The sequence below is a fragment of the Marmota flaviventris genome, chromosome 16, assembly GCF_047511675.1.
Source record: "Marmota flaviventris isolate mMarFla1 chromosome 16, mMarFla1.hap1, whole genome shotgun sequence".
Taxonomy (NCBI): domain Eukaryota; kingdom Metazoa; phylum Chordata; class Mammalia; order Rodentia; family Sciuridae; genus Marmota; species Marmota flaviventris.
In genome coordinates, this window is record NC_092513.1 from 2194139 (window position 1) to 2221926 (window position 27788).

At 53.9% G+C, this 27788-nt stretch overlaps 1 protein-coding gene across 7 annotated transcripts in view; it reads left to right on the forward strand.

The window, feature by feature from the left end:
• Mbp (myelin basic protein) overlaps positions 1–27788 on the forward strand; it is a 105213-nt gene that overhangs the window by 58955 nt on the left and 18470 nt on the right. For 5 of the 7 annotated variants that reach the window (XM_071602623.1, XM_027935302.2, XM_027935307.2 and 2 more), the window contains 2 exons: positions 14192–14622; positions 21137–21214. In XM_071602623.1, the coding sequence (XP_071458724.1) occupies positions 14192–14622; positions 21137–21214 (509 nt within the window). Of the gene's footprint in view, positions 1–14191; positions 18517–21136; positions 21215–27788 lie in introns of those variants that run through there. The other 2 variants (XM_027935305.2, XM_071602625.1) reach the window with 2 other exon arrangements.

Consider the following 27788-nt stretch of genomic DNA (forward strand, 5'->3'; position numbering starts at 1 on the left):
TTTGACACCATTGTCCCCGTGGCATCCAGACCCAGCGAGTGCTGCACACAGACCTGCAACTGTCCCCAAGAAGGGCTGAGACAGCTCTCCTTTACTGAACCGCCCAGTCCTAAATGTGTCCGTTATTTTTTGTACCAGTTATTTTTACATCATGAGCCCGCCCACCAAGGAGAGTGAATGTCAGGGGTTACAGTTTGGTTTTACAGGGTTGTTTTTTTTTATGGTAACAAATGATAAAAGTGCTCTCTGAATACTTTCAGAATAATGGAACTGCTTTTAGGAGTGCAGTGGTTGAAATTGGTCTTGTGTTGCAGCCGAGAGAAGGGAGGCCAACCAGAGGAAGCTCACTTGCAGACTCTCGATCCCTCTTCAGCCAGTGAAATACCAAAAGCACATTCACAAGGCCTGTGTGTCAGGCACGGTTTGTCGTCAACATCTGCCTGGCTTCTCCCCAAGTGCCTCAAGGCTCTGGCTTCTGAGGGCTCCTGTCCCCGGGCCTCGAGCCTCGCTTTCCTGTGGTTCAGAGCAGCACACAGCTTCTCCTGCAGGGCAGGCCACAGCTCTGTCACACCTACTCAGCTCTGCTGCTGAAGCACAAAACGGCCAGGGACAGACTCACCAGCAAGCGATGGTGACTGTTCCAATAAAGCTTTGCTTACAGACACTCAAAGTTGAATCAAGCATTTTTTCATGTGTGTAAAATACCGTTTTCTTTCTTTTTCTGGTCATCTAAGAAGATAACAACCAAAAAAAAAAAAAAAAGATTAATTCTTAGCAGTTGACGGCCAGATTTAGGGCAGGGACACAGTTGCTGACACCTTGTTGATGGTTCCAATGCCCCCGTAACCGGTCTGCTCGGTACAAACCACAAAAGAAAAAGTGGCCACTTATAAAATTTCTTATGTTTAAAAATATTACATGACAGCTCAGAGCAGCACCGTCATATTAAACAGTTGGTGAACAGCACCTTCTTTAAGCACGAGGTAAGCATATGTGCGTGCATATGTTTGCACGTCTCCATCCGTACGGCCCCACACATGTGCTTACACACATGCATCTGTGCACAGCCACTACCCAGGGCTGGAAAGAGAGAGGTAGATCTGGACTCTAATTCCCAGGCACAGCAAAGGGTTGGTATCAAAAGCAGAACACTGACAACGTGGCATCAGAAAGCAGGTTTGCCTCTGCTCCCTGAATGCCGTGGAGCTTGATTTGACTTCAGAGCCCAGTGTTGGGACTCCTTTGCTGCAAGCACCTGTCCTAGAAGGCCCCTTTCTCATGTCTGCAAGCTGAGGTCCTCGAGCCCTCTGGTGCTCATCGGGGTAGCATGGGTGACAGTTTCACCCCTGCTCTGTTGGCTCCTGGTTCTTCCTACAGTCCCTGCAGCATCTGAGAGGCTCAGGGTGCTGTGTTAGCATTGCCAGCAGTGGCTACTCCTTGCTTATAGGACAAATCAAGAGGTGGCTCTTCATGGTTGATACACATGTGACCTTCTACTGAGGAGAGGACACTTGCCTACATAAGCCAAAGGCTGGTTTCTATGGAGACACAAATGATGGTTATGTCATGGACAGAAGCCTATTTTGAACTGAGAAACAGAAAAATGGCACTTAGTGAAAATTGAATTGTCTTACTTATTCAGAAATATGCACTGAGCATTTACCATGCGCACAACCTTCCTGTAGTGGAGAGGCTGACAGGAGTCTAAGACTCCTGGTGGTGACATGGGGATCAACAGAGAATGCAGTGTGGCTCCCGAGTTCCAGGACTCAGCGGGTGTCAGTCACTGCAGAAGCCCGTAGGATGGGCACCAGGTAGGCGCCCAGGGTGTGTAAGAGCTGGCATCTGAGCAAGCCACGGGAACCCGGGCCGAGTCTGAGGAAGCCACGAGAACCGGGGCCGAGTCTGAGCATGCTGGCAGGTCTCCAGGGAGAGTGGAGGATGCTGCGTCCTGCAGCCCTGTAGCAAAGCCTCGTGCAGGAACGTTTCCCTGCAGCTCAACCACCGAGCAGGATTCACTCCAAAGAGCAGCTTTGAACATGGGCAACGCACCAGCGTTTCGGGAAACACATTTTGGGAAAAGCTGACAGAAAGCTGAGCAGACATGAGGCGCTAGGGGGCTGGGTGGAAAGAGGATGTGGCAGAAGCTGGGGTCCCTGGAACCTGCCATGGAGACAAGGGGCATCCCTGGCCAGCACCGTCACAGCAGAGGGGTCTGAAAGGAGTGAGCAGAGTGCTTGAAGCAAGCCGCCGATCTGCCAGCAGGGTAGCCATCAGAGCCTTGGTGAGGTCTCTAGTGTCATCAGCAATGGTGGCTCAGGGCCACCCATCCTGTGGGGGCAGAGGCAGTGACAGGTGTATAAATGGGGGCACGCACAAAGACAGCAGCCACAGAATGTTCCTGGCATCCGTCAGTGGGCCCTGCTCACTGTGGGTGAGACAGAGGAGCCCCCTGTTAGCTGCTGGGGCCACTGTGACAGTGGACACAGCTGGAGGGACAAAGCAACTGGTGCACACCAACTCTCAGGTGCAGGTGCCCAGGCGTCTGCAGGCCACACGTCCTGGAGGCCCGGGACAGGCTGCCCACCTTCTGTGGGTCCGGGGGCCGTCCTCCCTGTGTGTCTCTGTCCAGGCTTCCTTCTTTCTACAAGGACTCCTGTCACTGGATGGGGCTCTCGCTGGTCCATATAAAGGCGTTTTCACTAGTCCACCTGCCCAGGCCCTGTGTGCCCCCAGCCTGGGTGAGCGGAGCTCTGGGGAGATGCCACCACCCACGACAGGCAGTCTAGATGCTCGCATTCTCAGGGGAAGGGCCCAGCAGCCAATGTCAAATCAGGAAACAATGATGGGATCCTGGGGCCTGTGGACTTGCAGCCTGGCAAAGAGGGAAATGTCTTCAGGGCGGGAGGGTGCCTGTGGACCCCGATTCTGCCTTCGTCTCTGGTGACAGTGGCTGCAGAGGTGACCGAGGTAGGATCTCAGGGGCTGGGGCAAGCCGGGGGGTAGGACACTGTTCTGGTGGGCAGCATGTGATGGCCTAGCTCTCCATGGAAACAGTGTCCTGAGACGCACTGGGGTTAAAGGTGGGCACGTGGTAGGTCAGAGGGAAAATGGCAAGATGATTGGCCCCAAGGATGAGGACCGGGGAAGGCAAGTGGACGGCTCTAGAGAGCGATTGCCCAGGCCAGAAGCCCAGCCACCGACTGCAGGCAGAGGTCAGAGGCAGTGGACTCGGCGCGGGACCGAGAGGAGGCAAGGCTGGAGAGTGAGACGTGGGCTCTCCATGCATCATATGTTGGGGGGCAGGTCCAAATGGAGACAGAGCTCAGGAGGGGGAAGGTGGGGCAAGAGGGGTCCAGGGTCACTGGCCTAGGAAGTGAGTGACCATCACGGACATGCAGGACACAAGGAGCGCTGGCACCGGCCACTCACTTCCTTTAGGGCATGGGGGGCAGAGGCCCCAGGCCGTGGAGCTCACTTGACTAAGTGCCAGAGCTGGATGGCGGGGCCCGGAAGGGTGAGGTCCACAGAAAAGGCCTCAAAGTGGAGAAAGAAGGCCACAGGACAGAGCCCTCCAGCCCGGCACCAGTGGGATGAGCATTGCCTCAGGAGGCACATCCCCACTGACCCTGGGGAGGGGCAGGAGGGCAGCCAGAGCCCAGCCAGTGGGGACAGGATTCTTCCAGCCCCTTCCACAACATGTCACCTGTCAGTCAGGACACAGACAGACAGGGGCCACATGGCCTTCCCTCAATGACGCAGGGCACAGAACGTGGCTGGAGGGTCTTGCCCACTCAGTGTGACAGAGACAAAGGGCGGCAGCGGGCCCAGGGGAAGAAGGACGTGAGCACGAGGTGAGGCTGCTCACCAGCTTGCCCGAGCAAAGGCTCTGCAAAGATCTGTGGCCGTCACACAGGTGGCTCTTGGAATGATGGCAGCTGCTTTATGGCTACTTTTTAATGTCTGGTTTTTCAGTAGAAAGGGAAATCGTAAGCTCAGAGGAGCAGTCCAGTATTTCCTCTTGCAATTCTGTTAAGTACTTTTATGCATTAAGATTTTTATGTGTAAAAATCATCTCAGGAATCTAAAAGGGGTGCCTGGACCCCAGATGGTTACATCAGAACCGCACGTGAATGTGGGATGAGTGGGTGGGTAGATGTGTGGACAGATGGACACACAGATATGGGTAGGGGTGTGGGTGGATGGATGGACAGATGGACTCAGATGTGGGTAGGTGGGTGGATGGACGGGTGAATAGGTGAATGGGTGGGTGGATGGGTGCTGGCAGGATGAATGGGTGTATGCACAGATCTGAGTATGTGGATGGGTGGGTGGATGGATGGACACATGGACTCAGATGTGGGTAGGTGGGTGGCTGGATGGGTGGATGGAGGCATGCATGCATAGATGTGGGTGGATGGATGGGTAGGTGAATGAATAGATGGTCAGTGGATGGGTGGGTGAAAAGATGTGGTGGGTAGATGGGACGATGGGTGGGTGGGTGGGTGGCAGGGGAGGTTGGAAGATGAACAGTTTCTCATTCCTATGGACAAGGCATTTCCAGACAGAGTTTATAATATCACAATAGCAGCAGCCCGAGGCGTGACTGCATGTTCCCAGGCACAGAGCGGAGCTCCTTCCGGACAGCACAGCAGGGGCCCAGATTCTCACTGTGCACAGAGGCAGCCAAGCCTCAAAGAGCTTGAATTCCATGTTCAAGGTCACATAGCAGGTGGTAGAAACAAGAATGAGGTCCTTGTCTCTGACTCCTGGCCTTTGCCTCATGAGCTCACATTCAGTTGAGCTCAACTTGTATTTATAAAGCCCCGGCTCTGTAAAATCAGCCAAGAGCTGAATGATTTTAGGAGTGACTTTAGCTGGCGTCCCCCTGGAGAAGAGCAGTCTGTGGCAGAGCCTCTGATGCTCCTGTGTTGGGGATCTCAGCTGCTCTGGGCCCAGCCCTTGTCCATGCGGTCACAGTGAGCACCACCTGGGCTGGCACATGGAGCAGGTCCTATGTGAACATCGGGCTCCTTTTCAATTTCCTGTCTCTACACCACTCATGTTAGGGACACAGGACAGAGGGTCTAAGAGCTGCTGGGTGGAATGCAGGCCTGCAGTGGTCCCCAGCCCTGAAGAGCCCTGTTCTGGCCCTTGCCCGAGGCTCCCTGGGCACACCGTCCGCCTCTCCTGTGACCCCTTCCCTGCAGTGGGAGGGTCCCCGGGTGAGCTATTTAGAGCAAATAAAAACTATAAGTTTTGGGCACACAAAGGAGGCCTTGCTGTGAGAGGGGTGGGTTGATAAGATCTGCCTGTGGAAATGTTTTAAAGGAGTCTCTGCGGGTAGCCGGGCGGGCGGCCACATGCTTCTCATAGATGCAGAATTTCTGCCATAGCAAGTCCACAGGCCACACCATGGCGCTTTTGTTTCCCGGGCCCTCCCTGGTGACCCTGAGTGCGGCATCCAGCGGCAGAAGTATTCCACAGATGAGAAGGGTTCTCTCAGCCCTGGCCCACACGCCCAAATTCCACAGCTCCTCTGCAGGCTGGCTGCGTCCCAAGGGAGCAGGCGGCTGGAGGCACACAGGTGCCCCAGGGCACATAACCCTGCTGCCCAGGCCAGCAGTGTCCTTACAGGAGGCAAGGGCCTCAGGCCAGCGCCCTGAGGTGAGATCACAGGGCACACAGCAGGCCACACAGGAGACACTCAGTGTCATGACCCAGGCACTAGACATGTCACCTCAGCCCATTGGGCCAGCAGGGCCACACACCAGACAATCGCCACAGAGTCAGGGACAGTGGTCCACTTGGGACTGGAGTGTCTCCTTCTTCTACAGCTAATCAAGAAAGTGGGGCCAGAAGCTCTTCTGCCACATAATGCCTCCCAGCACACAGGACACCTTCTTTATAGGAGAGGGACCTACAATTTCTCTCCAACTGGGGGGTGACCTGTTCATACCACCCTTGAAAACGAGAATCCCCGGGCCATGGCTCTGAGCAGAAGGAACATCTCCACTTCTTTCTTCTTTAGCTTTCCTTGGTATTTTTCTGAAACCTATGCAGTGGGGGAGTACGAGGCCGTGTCTGCAGAAGGGAGCCGGTATCCGGAGCGTCATTGAGGGGCTGCAGGCCCTGGCCATGCCGGGAACACCCGGGGCAGGTGGGGTGTGCTCACAGGCTCTGGGGTTAATTTGCTTATCTGCAAAGCTGTCGCAGGTAAAATTCTAAGCACCATCTTCCCACCAACAGAAGCAAATTGGGAGTTGAAGTTTAAGAAGACCGTAGAAGGTTACTGCCTTACTTCAGGGAAGCCTGCTGGATTATCATCTGGTTTTCTTAGCTCATAGGAAACATCACTTTCTCGTGATTTTTTTTAAAAATAGGCTCTCTTTTGCAATGGTTGGAGTATTGATAACTTTTCTTTAGCTCCCTGAAACTATATCTGCATCTCCTAAGAGCCCCCCTCTTCTGCTCAGGCACTATGTTGAAGGATTTGAACTTGGGAGGTGCAGATTCTTTCTTGGCCATGACAACTGGTCCCCATAAGGGAAGACTTGAAATAGGGGTCACCCTGTGACATAGGTCAGAGGGTGGCTTCCATAGCCTCAGAAATCTTTAACACACTATCTGATGAGAAATAGGGAAGAACAGAACATTTTAAAAGCCTGAGCTTAAAAACACCAAATCATTAGAAATTCTTGATTGACTCCATGTGGCTTCTTTAAGTCACAACCAGGGATTACTCTGAACAATGATGGAAATTGGCATATTCTGGCATGTTTGGATATGTGGATTTATTTGGGGAGTACTTTCTAAAGAGGCTGTAAGCTAGATGACAAGATTTTGAATCAATGTAAGAGAGTTATTCAGAATACCCACCCAACATGGCCACTCAGCACCTCTGGATTCCACCAATATGTGTGGGTCTGCAAAGAAAGCGACTCCGTGTCCAGTACCTTGTGAAGGTCTGCTGACCTCAGAGGAGGCTGCGCTCTCCAGAGTGCCTTCCACACCAAGTCCCCATGCAAACAGTGACACCTGCCCCAGGTCTCCCTGGAGGGCACCGTGTGGCAAGATCGCACAACTGGGAAATAAGGGACAGATGGCAGTGTGACCTCCTACCCCCTGAGCCTGCTAACTCTTGCCTGAGCTTCTGGGAGGCCGAGGGTCTTGTCACTTCTGTGTTAACTCAATGAACTCCAGAATCTCCTTAGACAGGCATCTGGACCCAAGGCCCAAAGAAGATAATCAGGAAGGTCACTTGGGATGGACTCTTGTGGGAATGCTGAACTGGCATCTGGGCACTGTGCGTCAGCTCTCCCAAAAGGAAGTCATGTGGACGTGAACCTGGGGGCCGTGATTCTTGGGTGGAGACCCATCAAGTCAGTGTAGCTGTGACTGTGTGTGTGTCCGTGCAATCATGTGCTGTGTGCGTGGCGATTTTACGGGAACTCAAAACACCCAAACTAACTGAAATGCACTCAAGACGGTAAACTTAGATGCGCCACCAAAACAGATGAAAAGCCGGGGAGAAAGCCATGCGTCTGTTTTTAGACTGATCCCTCCAAACTAATTCTATTTCTGTCAAAGTATCTGAGGATGTCACATGGGAGACAATATGTGTGGAAAGTGGTTTCCAAGAGACCCACTGAGGAATTTCTTTAGTGACCTGCAGAAAAATGAGAAGTGCTAGTCCCAGAAGCGTCCCTGTGGTCTCTGGGGCTTGGAATGTTCGCAGGGGGCCAGGGAGTGCAAGCCGGATGTCCCCTCCAAGCGAGACCTGAGGCTTCCTCAGGCTTTCCCCAGCCCCAGCCTGTCCAGAGTCACTGGCAGGTCTGATTTGGCCACCTCCAGCTTGGTGGCCCCCAGAAGGCCTGTGTGGCAGATGCATCTTCTGGCAGGCAGGTCAGAAGTGACCCCTAGTGTGACCTTCATGAAGCTGAATTCATCCCTCAGCCTTATCCTGAGAGACTACTTCCCATACCTCCTATTGCGCTCGCTTGTCCTCTCTCTCTCTCTCTCTCTCTCTCTCTCTCCATACATACACACACACACACACACACACACACACACACAGCGTCACAGGACTGGTGTGGTAGTTATAGATCTATTCTTGGCTGGCCCTGAGGAGCAGTGTGAAGGCCCCTTGTCCATTTCCTGAGTTCTTGATACTTTGTGGGTCTGAGAGCCCCATTTGGACGAGAATGTGCATGTAAGTGGACCAGCCAAGGTGACCGTCCTGTAGGCTGAGCCCCTGCCGCATGTCTGCAGAGTTCACCTGCAGAAAACCTCAGGTCCCTGAGCCGTGAAATGCCCCCCACTTGCTGAAGTCTGATTGGCCCTGAATGTGAAGTTTCACTGAACTTTCCTACTGACGTTGAATTTGGATGATCTAGGCCTGATGTCTGATCTCTAATCATAGAAGAAAAACGACCGTGTCACATCTCTCTGCAGAAGCCCTGCTACAGTTAAATGTGGCAACACAAGTCTCATCCAGGGAGATTTCCCCACCGGGTCGTCTGGCTTGGCCAGCAGTACAGACGTGCTCTGGTGTTAAAGGACAGTTCATATTCCTGTGGGCCTGAAAACCTCGAGAAGTTTGCACAAAACTGCAAACCCAGGCGGGACAGTGGGACCTGCTGCCCAGCGTGCAGGACCTGGCCCCCTGTGGCCTCACACTCCTCCTCCAGGCAGGTGAGAGCCACTGCCCACAGGCCCTCAGGTGGAAAGGCCCCAAGTTCAGGCCCCCATCACGTGTGACAGGTGGGCCGCAGCCCTGAAGAGGGGGCAGCATGGCCTGCCGGACAGAAGGCCTGCAGACCTGACCAGGAGGAGGCAGAGGCTCTGGTGTCCCCGCAGCTGCAGCCTCCCCGCAAGGCCTGCCCTCGGGGCGGCTCTGGGCTGCCGTGCGCAGTGGAAGGGGCCCTGGTTATCGCGAGAACAGAGGACCTTTGCCACTGCACCCCACCTGCCATCAACCAGGCAGCACGAATTCTGCCCTGCTGGGCCTGGGTGTGCCCAGGAACCTGCACCACACTCACACACACACACTCACGCACACTCACACACAACACACACGCACACGCACGCCCACTTGGCTTTGATGAAAGCCATTCATGGGCTGCGATTTCTATGGAGACGACTGAATAGAGAATAAGAAATACGCTCTAGGTTAAAAAAAAAAAGTATTTGAATATAGGACGGAATTCATTGTGTCACCACAACTTCACTGGAGATTGTCTTGTATGAGTGTTTCACTTATGTCATTTTCTGGTCATAGCAAGCTGATGGCTGAGTGGCAGTTTTCTAAACAAGCACTGGAGTTATTGTGGTGTGTTTCCAGATGACTCCAGGGAAATGTCGGATGGACAGACTGTCGGGATAGAATGTGTGGGGTTCCTGAGCTGGCGCTGGGTTGAACGTCACACTGTAACTGTAACCAGAGGGGCAGGGAGGCCGGCAAGCAGGTGTCTGTGTGCACAGGCCACGGAGTGCACACGGGCTTTCTGCTGTTGGCCAGCTACAGGGGACACTGGATGAGCTCTCCTGTCAGGACTGGTGACTGCCTTCGCCTCCTGGCCACCCTCATGTAGCTGTCATCTGGAATGTGTGGCTGTCACTTCTCTGCAGCTACTTTTACCCTAGGTGCAAAGCCTTGCTCCGGTTCAGGCCAGTTCAGGGTGCAGAAGGGCCAGGTGTGAGGCCACCTCAGTGGGCAGTGGCCCACAGTCTCCAGACGTGGAGAGGACTGGAGTAGCATCAGCCCTGTGTGGCTTTGCCAGGTCTCGGTTTCCACCGGTGGATGAAAGGGCCAACGGAGCCGCCTGCTTCACAGGTCGTTGGAAAGGCAGAGGAGACACCCCACGAGGATTTCTCTCACTTTCTGTGGACAGCAGCAGCTACAAGATACACTGGATGAAAACGTCAAGCCAGACAGTAGTGTGCTGTTTCTGAGAGGGACTTTAAGAGATTAGAATGTAGCTACACCTACCTTCCCATGCATAAACACAGGCTCTCACGGCTCAGACTCGCCTAAGGACATCGCAGGCTACCAGAGGATAGAGGTCAGCCTCAGGGGCCCTTCCCTGGCATCCTCTACAGACCCCTGGTCCTTGCCTCACCCATTTCTTTTGCTTTGAGCTTGGTTTGCTCCCGACAGACGGCTCGGCACATGTGTACTAAAGGCCTTGTGGAAGTCTGTGCCACGCCACAGATCATTTTCCAAACGAGCGACGAGTTCAGATGCTGCATTCAGGTTTGCGGTTTGAGAAGGGGCGTGGCTGGCTCCTTTGCTGACGCTGCAGAGCTTTGCTGAATCGTCTTGTCTAGAGTATCACAAAGGCTCTGCGTGGACATAAAGAATTACACAGCTGAAGTGCACTGTTAAACCAGGGCGTTTTAGACCACAGGTATAGAGACTCAAGATTTAGGAGAAATTCTCACTTAAAAATGAACATAAATAAAACCACAAATTAACTGCCACCAGCCGATCTCCAAGCTCTTCTGGAAGAGGACTTGGGCCCCTTTTACTTCCTTTTGGAGAAGGCTCCAGGAAGCACCAGCATCTTCCACTACCAACAGTAAGTACCTGCTGAGCTTCCATCAGGGTCCCAGCTCTGTGCTGGATGGTCACAGCTGGACATTACATTGCTCCTGTCCCCAGAGAGGTGGTCACCGAACCAGGGAGAATAGGTTTTGCAAACCGGGAGCCACTCCAAGGAAACAGCAATCACTGCAGCCCTGACCGCAGGATAAGGCACGTCCAGAGAGGTGTGGCCAGGCTGCCCAGGATGGGCCAGCACAGGGCCAGGACACAGGCCATAATGGGCTTTGGCTGCCGTGGCCCATGCTGGCACTGGTTAGAGGACCAGGGAAGAACAGGAGGAGCCTGTCCTGGGTGGGCGAGGGAGCCAGGCCAGGCGCCCGCACTGCGGCCTTCCCCTGCAAAGCCCGAGGGGACCCTCCCAGCTGTTGATGGCTGAAGGGAACCTGAGGGCAGGGAGCTGCCACCCTGCTGCAGCAGAAGCCCAGCACAGGCCGCGGAAGGCAGGAAGGACGAAGGTGTGGTCTGCCGAGAAGCCCTGAGAACTGGCCTAGGTCCCCAAGGGCTCAGCCTCTCCTGTGGCCCTGCTGAAGGCCAGGATGCCCCCACAGCTGGGGTCCTCCTAGCTGGAGGACTGGGGTGTGTTCTTCTTTAAAGAAGTTTTCCTGTGATGGTAGGATCTGGTCATCATACAGGAAATAGGAGCACCTCTTCTGGTCAAATCAGATCTGCATGTTCCACTGGCTTTTGTAATAAACGCTCTGCTCCATAAATAAAATCTAGATAATAGTCTTCGGGAGCCTCAATGTGCAAACGGAGGCATCTCAACGCTACTTGTCCCACCAAAACCGTCGCACGTCCACAGATTTAGACTTCACATCACACTTCTTACCTCTGGGAGAAACTACTTTGGGAAATAAATGGCTTCTCTGTGCCTCACAAATAACTGTGTTCAGGGACACAAAGCCCAACTGTTGTAAAAACATTAGTATTCAGATGCTCTTGTGTTTGGTTAATGCATTTAATTGTGCACAATATAGCTGTTGTTTTCCTTTCACATTTGCATTAATTTATATCAGCCAGGGAGGATGAAGCTCAGCTACGAGAGCAGGCTCTTTAGTTACTTCTGCTGCTCCTGCAACCCATAAGTCAGCGCGGAGTCCCTGCAGAGGGCCCAGCTTTGTACCAACCCCAGTGTTCTTCATGTTGCTTTCTCAAACATCACAGTGCAATGGTGCATTTAGAACTATGTGGTGAACTGTGTTATGTTCTCGTGTAGTTGAATTCAGCCAGTGGTCCTGAAGGAGAGCTGCACCCACCTGCCCTGTCTTCCCACACTCCTCCTGACTCGGGGGCCTCGGTCAAAGGCGTCTGGCGTGGCCAGCGTGGACACTCCTGACAGCTCTACATACTATCTTAGGGTCTTGGATAAGACCACAGGGATCCCAGGTTCCTCCTTGGCCTTACACTCTGTCGTTGGCAAACACTGATCATTGAGGATGGGAGTGACTCTGCTTGAGAAACAGGTCCTGTATCTGTGGCATTGATCAGCTTTATCAACTATATGGCCAATATCATGGGGCAGTTTCTCAGCCCATGTGACTCTGAGGAAGGAGTGTGGAGTCCTTTTCCTTTGGTATAGATGTATCATACACACATTGGTTTTCAGAGGGAGTATGTGTTACAGTTATACAAACTTCCACAACGTACATAGAAAACAAACTCCCGGCCCTCGCGGGCTACTGTCCCCAGAGCTGATGGCCTGCTTCTTCCTGGCCCCAAATGAGACCTGAGCAGAGAAGGAGAATGGGTCCCTGCTCAGGCAATAGACAGGCAGGTCATGGTGGTCAGCCCCAGAGCCCTTGCGGGAGTGCTAGTGCCTTGGAGTCAGTCCTGGTGGCCCCGTGTGCCATTTTCTTACACAGTCCCCTGAGGTCAGCAGCCTGCTGTGAAGCCGTGGCTTGCTCTGTGAAGATTCTCCAGGAGCTGCAGATGAGGCAGCAGGAAGCCCGGGTGTACAACAGCAGGAATTCATTCTCTCCCAGGGTAGAGGCCGAAAGTCCCCCACCAAGGTGTCTGCAGGCTCAGGGGCAGTCATGCCTTCGGGCGGTGCCGGTGTTCCTTGGCGTCCATGGCTGTGGCTGTGCAACTCAGTCCACATTTCTCTCCTGTGCATCAGTGTCTCTGTGCTCAAATTGCCCTCTCAAAAGGACACCAGTCATCAGTTACAGTCTGACCTCATCTTTATTGAATTAGATCGGCAATGACTATTTCCAAATAAAGTCACACTCGTGGGTAGGAGAGTTAGGACATGGACAAGTCATTGTAGGGCACACCATCCAATTGGAAACATATATTTTCATCTGATTCCCCCACCAAAATGTAAACTTCAGAGTTGGGGCTGGGGCTCAGCGGTAGAGCGCTTGCCTCACATGTGGTTTCAATCCTCAGCACCAAATAAAGATAAATAAAACAAAATAAAGGTATTGTGTCCATCTACAACTAAAAAAAATAAACTTCATGAGGACAAGGACCATGTCTTATTTATCTCTGTAACTGAAACATCTAGAGCAATGCATTACAGTTTTTAGGTGCTCAATAAATGATGGGTGGATGGATGGATGGACAGGTGGATAAGTGAATGGAGGATGAATGAGTGAGTAGATGAGTTGGGAACTATCAGTAGTAGATGGGTGGATGGATGAATAAATGAATGAACAGGTGAGTGAGTATTTGGATGATGGATGGATGGATGGGAGGATGAATAGGTGGGTGAGTGAATGAATGAATGATGAGTTGAGTAACTTCAGTGGATGAATACATGGAATAGATGTTATTATAGGAAAGTGTAGGTGAATTCACATTTAGTCCAGGTAAGTAGTAAGTTGGGGGGGGGATTAACAAAATGATTTACTAATTTACAATAACTTGAGAGCAAAAAAGATTCATTCCATTCTTGAGAGAAATGGCTATTTTTTGTTGAAAGCTATGAGATGGTGGCATACATCATGAAATAGCCCATTCCCACATCGAACGTTCTAATTGTTGCTGCTTACAGAAGAGAAGCCAATCAAAATGTCCTGAATAAGCAGTTCTCTAATGCTAGAGGCCTCCTGTGGAATCTGGGAATGGAAAAATTCTAAATGCCCCGTTTCTTAAAGGCATGAATTGCAAAAAGATGTGGGAAGTTCCATTTTTACCAAGAACATTAAAAACACCTTTTGTCAAACAGAAGCTCCCAGCATGCTGAGCTTCTGCACCCGTGGCCTTGGAGACAACAAACGTCCTGTCGGGTGCCTGCACTCCTGGGCTCTCCAGGTGCTGTGCACAGTGCTGGGGGCAGTTCTGACATGACTGCTGTGCCTGCTCAGACCCCTCGCTAGGGAGCACTGGTGTGTCTTATCCAGGTGCCAAACCATGAGCCACCAGGTAACCCCAGGGCCTCCTGCAAAACCAGAGCTACCTAAGGTGCTCGGTGCAGGCCAGTCTCTGCCAGAGGCAGCCTGTGGCTGCCATGTGGCTTCATGGGCAGTGCACATGCTCTGGGTTTTATAGGAGACAGCTAGTTCAAGACCCCTGGAAGAAAGCGGCTTTGTCCCAGGTTTGGCTTAGCACAGGCCCGTATTCATATCTCACTGTTGTTTGCAGGAGAGGCAGATGCGAGCCAGGACAATGGGCCCTCGTCTGAGGACACGGCGGTGACAGACTCCAAGCGCACAGTGGACCCAAAGAATGCCTGGCAGGATGCCCACCCAGCTGACCGAGGAAACCGCCCCCACTTGATCCGCCTCTTTTCCCGAGATGCCCCGGGGAGGGAGGACAACACCTTCAAAGACAGGCCCTCAGAGTCCGACGAGCTCCAGACCATCCAAGAAGACACTGCAGCAGCTTCCGAGAGCCTGGATGTGATGGCGTCACAGAAGAGACCCTCACAGAGACACGGATCCAAGTACCTGGCCACAGCAAGTACCGTGGACCATGCCAGGCATGGCTTCCTCCCGAAGCACAGAGACACGGGCATCCTTGACTCCATCGGGCGCTTCTTTGGTGGTGACAGGGGTGCGCCCAAACGGGGCAAGGTGAGCTCTGCGGAGTAGAGGAGCTGTAGTTTAACTGGAAAAAGGAAAGGGAAGGTCAGCAGGTGACCTGGGCCAGTGGAGGAGGCGCTAACCACCCTGAGTATCTCAGGTGCTTGTCTTGGCTGAAAGAGCTTGGGGGCCACCTGGGCTGTTTTCATGTGACTCCCCCTCTCTCCCTATTACAAGGGACTGTGCTCGCGGTCTGGCTCAGGAGTGCAAGGACCTTCTGCATTGTGGGACTCGGGTGCCCGGGACAGGGCCTTGCAGAGGGCCGCGTTCTTGGTCTCTCGTGCCCTGTGCTTGGGGCTTGGCTGGTTTGCCTCTGGGCTGTACTTTGGGGTTTCTCTTGGGTCATGTTTATTTTTCCTGGAGTTAGTGCTGCCACTTCCTTGCTTTCAACAATGATGTGATTGAGGCCCTTTTGAACAAACTCCTGCATTTCAATTCTCTGTGAGCAAACTTTCTCTTTTGTTTGGATTGTTGATTGGAATGGGGTGGAGTGACAAACGAATGTCTGTGAATCAACAGTCTATTATTTTGTGATTTCATTGATTTGAATATCAAACCTTGGGGGTTTCATTATTTGAAAGCGAATGTTCTGTGGTTTAAAACGTCTCACAAGGAAAAACCCTCCCTGTGGTTGGTTCCCAGCTGGCTCTGAAGCGGGTTGCATGGACTGGCCTGTGGTTGAGGTTTCCACTAAGAGTGGACCTCAAGAGGCATTCAGATTGCAAATGGGTGTCATGTCACAGTTGGGGAGAGTTGGGTAACTGGGGTGCCAGAGAGGTATTACAGAAAAGCCCCCTGCTATTGGGTATTCTCACGGCAGCTGTAAGATTTTTCCGCTTGTGTATCATGCTTGTCCTGAAGCCTTTGGGGATGCAAGAGGCTTGTGAACAAAGTGTGGCACAGAGGTCCCATTGTGGGAGGTGCCCTCCAAGCACCCCAGGCAATTCGGAACCCTGGAGTGTTAGAGCTTAGTCTTCAGCCACATTTCTTACGGTGACAGATGTCAAAGTGAGTTGTCAAGGATGAACACAGATGCCAGTGGCACCTTCTCTGTGCACATCCAAGCACACTGGCCTTCGGGGAGGCCATACCCTGTCATCTGCTCTGAGCTGTCTGGTTCTGACACTTGCCATGACTTGCTTACAAATAACTCTTGCTGTGTCTTAAGTGTTGATAGGTTGGTCTTCTGTTGGCGTCCTTCACTGTCCGTGGTTGTAGACATTTTCTTGTCAGTGCCCCCTCACCCTGGGGAAATCTCAGTCATCTGCCTTATTTTAATATGGGTGCTCTTTCAAGCACAGCTCTGCAGACACCCCAGCTGTTGGGGGTCCTGGCTGCCTAGGGAAGTCCAGCTGTTATCTGAGGCAGCCACATATAAGCAGTCCAGTTGAAAACGTCAACTATTCTGCTCAACTGGAGCAGCAAGGAGAATGCGTTCAATCTGTGCACAAAGGATTAAATAGCTGGCCAGCATATGTTCTAAAATAAGCTTTATTTCAATGGCAATGGCTTTAATTTCAAACAAAACCTTGAAAGCATGTGTGTCTGTCAAAGTAGAGCTACATTTCCAAAGATGTTTTTCTTTCTTCATGCATAATTGTACCCTTCATTGTTTTAAATCTCTCGTGCTTTTCAGTATTTCAAAGAAAAGGTTCTAGACTCAGAAGCAGCCAATGTCTTTGCAAATAATGTCTCTTGATTATCAAGGACCCTGTGGGGGGGGAAGGATTTTTAAAAGTAAAAGCAATTTTTAAATGATTATTTTTTAAAAAATTGAGACAGCAATTATTTCACTACTATTTTGAATAAACAAAAATTTTAAATTAATATCCCTTTCTTTGAATACCCAAAAAAATCCATTGGTATTTACATGTGTGATCATAAACTGCTTGTTCCAAACACAGGCCAGAGGTGCATCCTCAGGGAACACTGGGAGACAAGCAGTGGGTGTCAGCAATGCCTGTCCAGCTCCGCTATTTTATTGTGGGCTCTTTGTTAACAAATCGTGGAGATGCAAACTTTACACAGCCTATACCCAGCAACAACCCGCTATTGCCCCAGAAGTCTGGGGTATTTATTGGTGTGGCTGCTATGGAGTGATTTTTTAAATTTCTTTTAGTTTCTATTTTGATTTTGCCCCATTTATAAATCAGGAGGGCTCTGCTCTCATATGCTAGGAAGGTCTTTGAATAAATAGACTTAGGAAACTCGCAGAGAAGAGACTCGTGAGCCTGCTTACTGTCTTTCCTGATGGGAGTTCGTTTCTCCACTTCCATTCCTAAAATAAGCATCTGGTGTACCTGGGGTGCTGAAGACCACCGCCTGGGTCACGCACGTCCCTTGGGAAACTGCTTGTCCTGCCGTCTGGTAGAATCCAACAGGACTCTGGATGCAGCCCTGAGTACCACGTGAAGGGCCGCCATCCCCAGAGCCTCCTGTCCTCCTTCCCCTGAGTCACGTGGGCCCCGTGGTGCCACAAGGCAGCTGCCACCCCCAGGCCCCGGAATGCACTCACAACACCCAGTCTTTGTGCAGCCAGAGCTGACATTCAGAAAAGCGCTTTAGAAAATCCCTGAAGAGGCATATTCTTTTGAGAGCCATAATGAGAGTGCATTTACAAAGGACATTCTCCTCTGTTGTAAGGAAAGAAAGGGGGACGTGTTGTTCCCTGTAAGGGGCAGGCTCCTTAGCCCCCCTGGAATCTGGGGCCTCACGGAGAATGGTGGGCCTTCAGGGCAAAGACTGGACTGTACCTGCCCTGTCCCTTCACCTCTCACCTGAGGCTATGGGTGTAAGAGCCAGTGCCCAGCAACACCAGCTCTGGGCACTCTTGCTTCTCACCTAGGGGAGGCCCAGTTTCACAGAGTAGCTAAGCTGGACACGTGGTCAGCTCCCACATAGTCCTCACACAAGAGCGACAGAACAGAGCGAGCCCTTTCTCCACAGCATCTCACTTGAAGGGTTTTAAAGCCTCGGTACGGATGGCCTTCCCGATATCCTCTATTTATCTTACATTAAAAGCTCCGCGTATAACCCCCTAGTCTCAGCATTTCACTATTCAGCATCCAGATTGCTCCTATGCCTCTAACTGTGACAATGTAGGATGACCACTGTCATTCAGTGCTACTGATGAGTCTTAGATAACCAGCATCTTTGTTCCTGATTCACAGCGTTTCAGTTCTAGTGGCCACGTTACAGTAAGTTCACTGTCATCTCCACACCTTAATTTCACAGACATGCCTGTAGTCTTACAAGAGCATCATATTTAAGGTGACATGAAGGACACAGGTCCCTGCCTGGCACCCCCGATGGTGTGTGCCAGCCGCCTGCCAGTGGGGACGGAAGGGCTGTGTGGATGGGGAGGGGACCACACTCCCTCATATCAGCTCGCAGCGGCTTTGCCCAGGGAGCAGGTGTACACCCCAAGCTGGAGCCCTCCTCTGAGCCCTCACTGAGGCTATGCTCTGGCCAGAGAGCCTCTGGAGCAAGTCTGGACATGCTGGGTGTGTCCGCTCCTACACCCAAACCAGCACTGTCTGAGATTCTGGACAGCAATTCCTCTTGAAGTCACTGATCACAGGTGTCTCCAGCTCAGTTACCAGCTGCACCTGTGCCCTTCTGTCTCCTGGCCACAATCATTCACTGCTATCTAAATGGGGGACAGTGGGGACCTGGTGGACCTGTCTTGGCAGTGATTTTGCCGTGCCCTCTGTATAAGTGATACATTTGTATGCTGCATTTGTGTATTTAATGACAATTGCCTCCCTGTGGTTGTATTATGACTTGATTTTTTTATTTTGTTATGAACCTCTGCTTTATGTATATTTCTGCATTTTTATGACATTAAACAGTTTAACACACCAATGACGGTGCATGAATTGCAAACGGACTTTTTAAGTGTCTCTTTTGGTGTCCCTACCCAACTAATTGCACTTTGCCTCTGGTATTTCCATGGCCTCGGGACACAACCTGCAGGTAAGTCGGAGCAGTGGGCTCCTGTGGCTTCTGTACCCGAAGGCCACAGCGTCTCGCTCCTGTGCTTTGACCCAAGGAGGCCGTCTTCTCTCTCTGGGGCATGTGGGGTCGTCTTCCTTGTCAACAGTTCCTGTTCCACTGTTCCACTGTCTCTCAGTGCGCCCTCCTGCAGAGGTTAGGATGCCTGGGCACTAAGTAGGCCTACAGTGGCCATGTTGTGCAGCCCGGGGACATGTTCCAGGTGACAGGGAGCCTAGAGAACCTGAAGTAAGAGGTGGCTGCCTCTTCTCCAGCGTGGTGCCTCGTGCATACGGGGAAACTGGAGGGCTGATAAGTTAGAAACGAAAGCAAAGACACTGAATTAATTCTGATGTGGCCTGCCATTCATCTGTGTGACATGTCCCACCATGGCCCTCACCCTAGCCCTCCCCTCCTTTAATCGTCCCACTCCACGGCCTACATTTCTCCATCACTGCTGCTTCTTTTGGTGAAGCGAGAGCCACTGAGTAACAGGAAGCTCTGACGGTCAGTGGGAGCTCGGCTGGACAGCTGAGGAGGTGAGTCCTCACAGGGACAAGCCCGGCTCCAAGGAGATCACCAAGAACTGACTTAGTATTTAAGACCTGGAGAAGTCTGTCAAATTCAAGATTTCCTATTATGTCTATCACCAGAATTTTAAGTGTTCTGAAATATCCTCCTTCATACAAAATGGTAAGAGGGAGGGAAAAGACAACTAAGAACGTGAAGTCTTCGGCGGCAGCCCCTAAACATGGTTCACCGCACTTTCTCCCAAGGCAGCCTTGCCGGCCTGCTTCAGCCTGGGGTGCGTCTCGGGCTACGGAATCTCTTGTCCCCCAGTCAGTCAGTCTACTGCAGGTACTGTCTTCTGGTCAGACTGCACCCCACTCCACACAGGTGCAGAGAGCTGGAAAGAGGCTTGCTGTCCCTCTGTGTCCTGCCAGGAGGTCAGGTTGCTGACAAGGCCAGGGTTACAGGTTGCATTCCTATAAGCTGTCCCTGGGGTGTCCTTTCTCAGAGCTGCACTTAACCTCCAGCCCAGCCATCTGCCTTCCCTGTGCATGGACAGCCAGGGGCCCCCAGAAGTCGGGGTGTGACGGGAGAGGGGCTCAACACCAGCCCACCAGAGCTAGGTGGAAGAGCCCAACAGTGGCGGTCTTCTTCACCAAGAAGGACATTAGCTGACCACCTTGATGGCATGGACTTAACCTGCACTTGTCCAGTTGAGGGGTCACTCCTTATGGGGTCTCTCGAGTCATAGCAAGACAATCCCTGCCACAGGCCTGGGTGAGTGGGCATGCTCTAAAATGCACCCAGACTCCTCACTCTAGGCCCCTGCATCATGGGTCAAAGTCACTGATGATTTTTGCTGGTGTGGAGATAGCCCCTCCTCACACGCAGGTGGGAGAACTGTCCATGAGACACGGTCACCACAGCTTTGCCTCTGCATGGCGAAGCCCTGGGTCACAGGCTGTCATCCCACGTAACTACTGACCAGCTTACCAGGGATCCACTTCATCTGTCACAGCGCACTGAGTCTCCCGAAGCCTGTCACACTGACTTCATTGCTTGACCACCCCAAGTCAGTCCCTCTCTCTATCTCTCTCTCTCTTTCCATTTTGTTGTAGATAGTCAAAAGATAGACACTTCCTACCTTTAACTTGGTGCTATAATATTATTCTTTCAACCACGTCACCCGAACTTCATGAAGGGGCAGAGTGTCTTGTAACGGATGGAATGGGGAGAGTGCTGGTGTCCTGGGGGAGCAGGACCAGGGCTGCCTGGCAGGGTGCAGGGTGCAGAGCTGAGGTTAACACGCGGCTCCTGCTCAGGCACACGGAGCTCCCACGTGGGCCCAGTCCCTGGGCGTCACCAACGTCAAGGAAGAGCTCCGCAAGCGCGTGTCAGCCCCAGCACCTGCTGCTCTGCCGACACTTCCTGGGGCTCTGCAGATGGCTTGAGAGGCCACACGGTGACAGCAGGTACCCATGGAGCAGGAACAGCCCCTACTTGTAAATCCAATGCAGAAGCTGAGATAGTGCTGCATGGGAAGATGAATAAGGCTCCACAACAAAACTGAGTGTGGGAGTTGTCCATCAGGGCCTGCCAGAGCCCTGGCCCTGGGCCCCGGGTGGAAAGCGCTTCCCTTCCTTGCACCCCGAGAAGCCTAGCAGCCGCACCTGTCATAACGAGAGGCTGTTTGGACACACAGTTTGGAGTAGGGCCATAAAACAGACTCTGGAAGAAGGGACTTCTCCCTAAATCCTTCCTCTTGCTCCTGTTCCCTGGCCCTGCCCTGCCGTCCTCCCGGTCACCTCTCCTGGATCCACCATCTCTACCCCCACGTGCCCTCTCGGCTGACCACTCGCCCTTCAGTCCTGCCTGCCCTACCCTCTCTGCCCCACCTGGGGTCCTGCCAGGCCCATCCTAGAGGAGATTTGCTGGAGGACTGTGGGGCTCTGCGAGCGGTGCCCACGCAGGACTCACGCCGTCCACTCTGTGTCCTCGGCAGGTACCCTGGCTAAAGCAGAGCAGGAACCCTCTGCCCTCTTATGCCCGCAGCCAGCCCGGGCTGTGCAACATGTACAAGGTAAGGCAGTCGCCGTCCCCCGCCCAGGGCCACCCACGCGTGGAGTGCGGGGCGCGGCTGAGTGGGCGCGGTCCTTGCAGGGGGGCTCTCTCTGTCCCAGGACAGCAGGCTTCAGGGGAGCACAGCTGGGGGCAGGTCCTGAGGGACACAGCAAAGGACAATCCCTGGGGGGGGAATAGAGACCCTCCTCTGCCTTCAAGTCCTTGCTAGGGTCCCTCAATGGCTCAGGTGACAAGGGCATGACTGTCAGCTCAGCGTCATAGAAAAGTCATGGGAACAAGCCACAGGACCATGGTGTGGCTACCAGTGCCAACACAGGCCAGAGGGCAGTAGAGACTCTGGCCTTGGACACTGGCCTGGACAATGGCCAGGGGCATGCCGTGCCCAGACCTGCTTTGGAAACCAGTGCCCCACAGAGAGTTGGCAGTCGCTGGACACCAGCCGAACTCACTCTCAAGTGACATGTGCCCTTAGAAAGCCCTGTCCCCCAGGGCTCGGCCCTGACCAAGCGCAACCAAGCCTACCTGGGATGGAGGGACCCCTGAGATGGGCCTACCTGAGTGATGTCCAGGTAGGCGGGGAAGGGAGGGGGGTCCTGCAGCCTGCACTTGAGTCAGCCAGGCCTGCCGCTCACGCACGTCCAGGGTCACCACATGGACGCTGCCATGCTCGGCTCTCAGGTAAAGTCACTGCCCGTGCCTGGGCGCTGGGCAGGTGTGGGAGGCTGACCGTGTGCGCCCGAGTGCCCAAACTAGAGCATCTTCCTCCTGCTTCTCGGGGCCAAGCGCAGGACTCAGGGCCGCGGGGGAGCCGGGGGGCCCAGGCACCTCCTTCTGCTGGTGTTGAGGTGAGCACAGGGAAGGAAAGGTGCCTTGTTTCTCAGTGAGCTGGGCCCCGGCAAAAGGAGCACCCAGCCTGGCTGGGGGGCCTGGGGGCCCTAGGACAGAAGCCTTCGTGTTGAGACAGGGAAGGGCTGGGCCCGGACAGGGTGTGCCGGTTCCTGTCCAGTGGCTGCTTATCGTGGGGGGAGAGTCTCCCTCCTCTCAGTGGACAGGCAGGTCGGTGAGGAACAAAGGGCCTGCTTGCTGCTGGCCTCCAGGGTGGCCAGTCCAGGACCGAGGCCTACAGGTGCAGAGCAAGGCTCACAGTCCGTGGAGCCAGGGCCTTGTGGGAACAGAGAGCCTCTGACGCCACCCTGATGACCTGTGAGCTCGTGGGCTTTGCTCCCTGGAAGGAGTCCTTCATCGGGCCTCGGGAAGGGGAAACGCTCCACGCAGGGTCCCATGGTGAGGCAGGGTGGTGTCCACGGTCGGCCCCTCCTTGATTGATGCCCGGCTGTGAAGCTGCCCCGGGTTCTCCAGGACTTGGTGACTCGTTTCTAAGAGCAAGCACCACTTCCTGGTGGCTTCTGGGGTCCTCAGTGCCTCCAGGGCTGCGGCCGAGAGGCCGCTAAGGCACCTGGCTCAGCCTAACCTCCCCTCCCCCCTGCACTTGAGACACGTGGCCTGAGAAAGCAGGTCCCGTGCACAGAAGGAGAAGCCAGGGATCCCAAGACACCGCAGTGCAGAGCACGGCCAGGACTGTGAACAGAGGGCTTCACTTTTCTCCCTTATGAAGTCATCCAGAAGAGGGAAAGCAGCCCGTGCTGTCACACCGTCCCAGATGTTCACATGCGTGTTTTAAGCCTGGTCAGAGCTCCATCACTGCTCTCCACGGTGCCCCCTGTGGCTGCCGAGAGCCGGCCTCGGGGGGACAAGCGTGGGGGCTCCTGTACAAGGCTCTCTCGGTTATTCGCCACCTGCCAATGCCCCATTCTGGTCAATCAGGGTTTGGTTTGACTTTCCTGAGCATACCCTAGAATCGTCTTAGGATACATAAAGGAACATCGGGCCAGGCGCGGTGGCACACACCTATAGTCCCAGTCACTGAGGAGGCTGGGGGAGGAGGATCAGAATCCCCAGGCCAGCCTGGGCACCTTACCAAGACCTTGTGTCAAATAAAGGTAAAAGGCTACGGGTGTAGCTCCGTGGTAGAGCACCTGCCCCGCGTGCGCAAGACCCGGGGCTGGTCCCCAGTCCTGGGGGACAGCGTGTTAGAAGGCCGTGTGTGGTGTTCACGTGTCTGCTGCGTGAAGGGAAGCAGGGCGTCCAAGCTGAACCCAGGGCAAGGCGAGGCGGGAGGCACCAGCAGGACTCTCCTGGTGGACGGAGGACCCTCCTGGCACCTGTGCCAGAGACACCCAGTCCTCTGCAGCGCACTGAGTTCCAGAGATGCCCAACGGAGCCGCCCCAGAGGAAGCACGCAGAGGCACAGGAGGCCGGGCACCCCCCAGTCCTGGTCTGCGAGCTGTCACAGGGGCAAAGAACAAGCCTGGCCCTTCTCCCTGAGGAAGACTTGATGGTTTGAAGGCCTTCTGCGGCACCGAGGGGTTCTTTCTCATTTCAAGAAAGTGTTGGAATGTTAGATCTGATTTAACAGCATCGACTACGGGGAAAGGAGCGCACTCCACGGTCTCAAGCTACTTGATATCCCAGGGTTCTACCGCAGAGGACGTGGACCTGTGGAGGACGTCGAGCTGCTGGGGGAGGCACGGGCTGGGCAGTGACTCACAGTCACTGAGCGGAACTGTGAGCGCCCCTCCCTCACCAATCAGAGAATCCCAGGCGCTGAGGAGCCACGCCCAGCTGATGGGCCAGCAACCCACTTCCTTCCCCTGTGTCCTCCCCAGAGAGGTGAGAGACAGGTAGATAGATAGACAGACAGGCAGGCAGATAGACAGACCCGTCTATCAATCTGTCTCTGCAAAAGTCCGGGTGAGTAAGAAAGACCCGCGCATTGTGAAGTCAGAGACGTCGCGGCAAGGAGAGGCGGGTGCCAGCGCTGTTGGCAGCTCCACCGAGAACAGGCTCCCTGTGGGGGTCTTTGACTTCAGGACGCCAGCGTCTTCCCGAGGACTGGGCTGTCTAATTCTGGGCCTCATTGAGACCCGTCCAGTACCTGCCTCCCAACAGTTCTAGCAGGAAGAGGGACAAGCCTCAGAAACGCCACTTTCCAGGGAGTGGACCAGGGGCCTGTGCTCCAGCTCCCGCAGCCCTGAGGGCAGCCAGCAGGTGTCTAGGAGCCTTGCTGCAGAAGAGGCCGGGGCTCCTTGGCCAGCAGAAGAGGAGACACTGCCTTTCCCACCCCAAATCTGTGCTCTGCTTCCAGGGCGTGACCACCACCCAAGGTGCTCGCGAAGCTGCTCAGCAAAATGACCCTTGGGACCAGCGGCCATCTAGCTGCTGATCTGCATCAGAGAGGAGACGGCAGAGCTCGGGGAATCAGCCCGTCATGGTCCCTGCACCAACCCCACAGAGCTCCCCGTTCCCAGGGGGCCCCGTGCTGGTCCTCTGTTGGAGGAGCCGCTGGCCAGGACAGGACCCTCTGAGGTCAGAGGACGTGGACTTGGCAGTGTGTGTGACTGCAGGAGCCCGGGGTGCAGATGTGGACTTACATCCATGTCCTGGGCACGAGATCCACCACAGCACCGTCGCCAGGCCACCGGGAACTGCACCTAAAGAAAAGGCTGGGGGGACTCCAGCGATCAGAAAGCTCCTTGTTGGTAGTTCACGGCTGGCTGTCGACCAAAGCCCACAGCGTGACACAGCTGACCCAAGACCGGCTCAGAAACAGGCACGTTCTTCACCTGAGAAAATCTGCATGTGTGTATGTGTGCTCAGACAGCAGGGAGTCCTCCCCACATCGCAGGGTTAGAATGTCTTGCCAAAAATAAGTGCAACGCTCTCTCCTGAGATGCACTGGACGCTGAGACCAGTGGTATGATCGCTTCTGGAAACGTGCACAATCAAACCAGCCCAGGAACCAGGAGCCTGGGAGTTCTCAGGACGGCCGGGCGTCACGGCTGCTGGGAACGTGGGGAGGAAGGAAGGCGGAAAGACAGTCTCAGACACCATGGTGGGATGGGTCTTTGGCCCCAATCCAGAACCTGCAACACACCTCTTGCTGGAGGCTGGCCTTTCAGCTGCTTGCTCACATGGGCCGTGGAGTGGCCACTGCCCTGCCGGCTGGCCCCTACCCAGCAAGAAGGCCTTTAGAGGGTCCTGTCTGGAAGTCTTCAAGGACAGGAAGTATCCTGTAAGTCACGAACAGTGTGGGCACAAGAAAGGCGGACCCCCCCCCTCGGGCAGAGGGACTGGTTCATGGCTCTCAAAGACGAAGAACGTGGCGCAGGAGCGTATTTGGTTTTATCTTCACCGTCACAAGAAAAACAATCTATTGATGGCGATCCTCACCACCTGTGAACCTATCACAGCTGCTCAGGAAGACTATGGCGCTGTCACCCCCTGTGGTCCCGAACAGCTGTGCAGATTAGCGGCTGAGCACCACGGCCCAGCTTCTCCAGAGCGCAGAGAATCCCAGGTTTCTCCAGAGACGAGAAGGAAAGCACAAATTCACCGACTCCTTCACTCTGACGACAGTGAGGAGAACACCACAGGATGGAGGGTGTCCCCACGTCCCCTCTAGATAGGGCAACGTTCTGAGATGTCCAGTTGCAAGTAAAAGGAGCAAGTACCCGGCGACATGCTGGCTGGCGGGCGGGTTTCCCACCACGCGGACAGCACAAAATGATCCGCACAGTGCGACCTGCTAGTGTCGAGGCGCAACTTTTCCTTTGAAACGGGAAATGACACCTTCCTTGTTTTAATCAATTAAAATGACGATAAAATTGAAAAATCTCATCTCATTAACCAGGCCTGTATTTGTGGATCAAATGCTCAGTGTTTAGCAAACTAATTAGGACTGGTTTTCTAGTGTTGAGTGTCCTGTGGCACCAGAGTCCTCAGGCGCCCGAGACCGTAACCAGCACATCTGATGGACTCCAGAGGTAGCCGTCAACCTCTTTTTCTCAAATGTGAGCACGTTGTTATTTCTAGCTCTTAGCTTCTTAGTACAGGTAAGTCTACAAGCTTTTGAAACAAATCATACATGATTTATTTTTTAATTTTTTAGTATTTATTTTTTTCAGTTGTAGTTGGGCACAATATATTTTATTTATTTTTATGTGGTGCTGAGGATCGAACCCAGGGCCTTGCACGTCCTAGGCGAGTGCTCTACCGCTGAGCCACACCCCAGCCCCGCACACACAATTTTTAACACTCCATTCTTTTCTCATCTTTTCCTTCTGTCATAACCAGTCGGGGATTTCCTCATTGCCGCTAGGATCAGGCTTATGCCATGGGCCTGTGGTCCTACCCACACGCAGCCCACACAAACAGCGCGGCGGGCGGCATGGCGCCTGCGATGAGGTCAGGAGACTTGGCCGCAGACCCCTGGTTGCTTCTGCATCTCGGGCGCCACGTCTGTACTGGGAAGTGCTGCCCAAAGCAGGGCGGAGCCCCAGCTCTGGTTGGCGGCACGGAGGTGAGGGAGGCCAGGCTTGGCCTGTGATCAGAAGCCTGGGGACGGCTTTCTTCACTTCTTTCCCACCCTGAGGCTTTTTGGAGGCACAGGGAGAAATGTGTGTTCCAAGATCGCGGCCGACTCACTGGGCTTACCTGAGAGAGCACTAGTGAGAGTGTTGTCGCAGCTTTTTTTTTTTTATTTAGTCTCTGAACTCTGCAGATGACCCTCGGGGCATCCGTGAGAGACATTTCTCCCATGTATCATTCTAACATGGCAGCATGGGCCCTCTTACACGGAGGACCGGGTGCTTCTGAGGTGGACACTCCTAGCACATCAGCCTGTCTCTACAGCACAGAGTCTCCACGGGGTCAGGGTGGGAAAAGCCTGGAGTGAGGGGCCCAGCGCAGGTGACCCTCCATGAGCAGCCCAACGTCAGGCTCACAGGGTCCTCAGGTTGCAGACACCGTGCCACCAGGGGCCCCTGTTCTCCACAAGCCATGAGGACAGCGCCCTCATCGGCACTCAGACACCTGAAGGGCAGATCCCCGAGAGCTCACACACAAGGAAGTCTACGGAAAGTGCAGGAACAAAATGAGCTTCCGGATCAGAATGGGGCCAGAGCCTCTTCAGTGACGTGACACGTGTTCTGGCATGCGACCAGGTCATCGGGGACGATCCCCAGGGCATGGGAGAGGTGAGCCAGCCCAGGAGTCGGCGTTAAGACGGCCGTGAGTCCCACGGTGGGCTCGCTGTTCGCTCTGAACCACGGGCACCACTAGCAGCCACGGGGAGCCGAGTCGGCCCACGCAGGCTCTCAGCTACGCATCCATGCTGTGTGTCTGCTGGTTCTCATTGTCCAGAAGACACAGCAAGCACACCAGAGCCCGAGGGCGAGCAGCGAGAGCGCCCCAGTGCAGCGGGCTGGCAGGGGCGCCTGGAGGCGCAGAGCCTCTCCCACCCAGAGGAGCAAGTGGAGGGCACTGGCCGGAAACTGCACGGCTGCAGGTTCACCACTGGTGTTCCAGGTTGGTCAGGAGAGAGAAAAGTAAGAGCTAGGAACCTTTTTCTTTCCTAACCGTGGAACCCAGGCACCAGTTAGTCTTTCATGATGCCGTGTTTCCTTCTGCGGAGACTTTGTCTCCTTTAACAAGACCCAGATGCAAATGGTGCT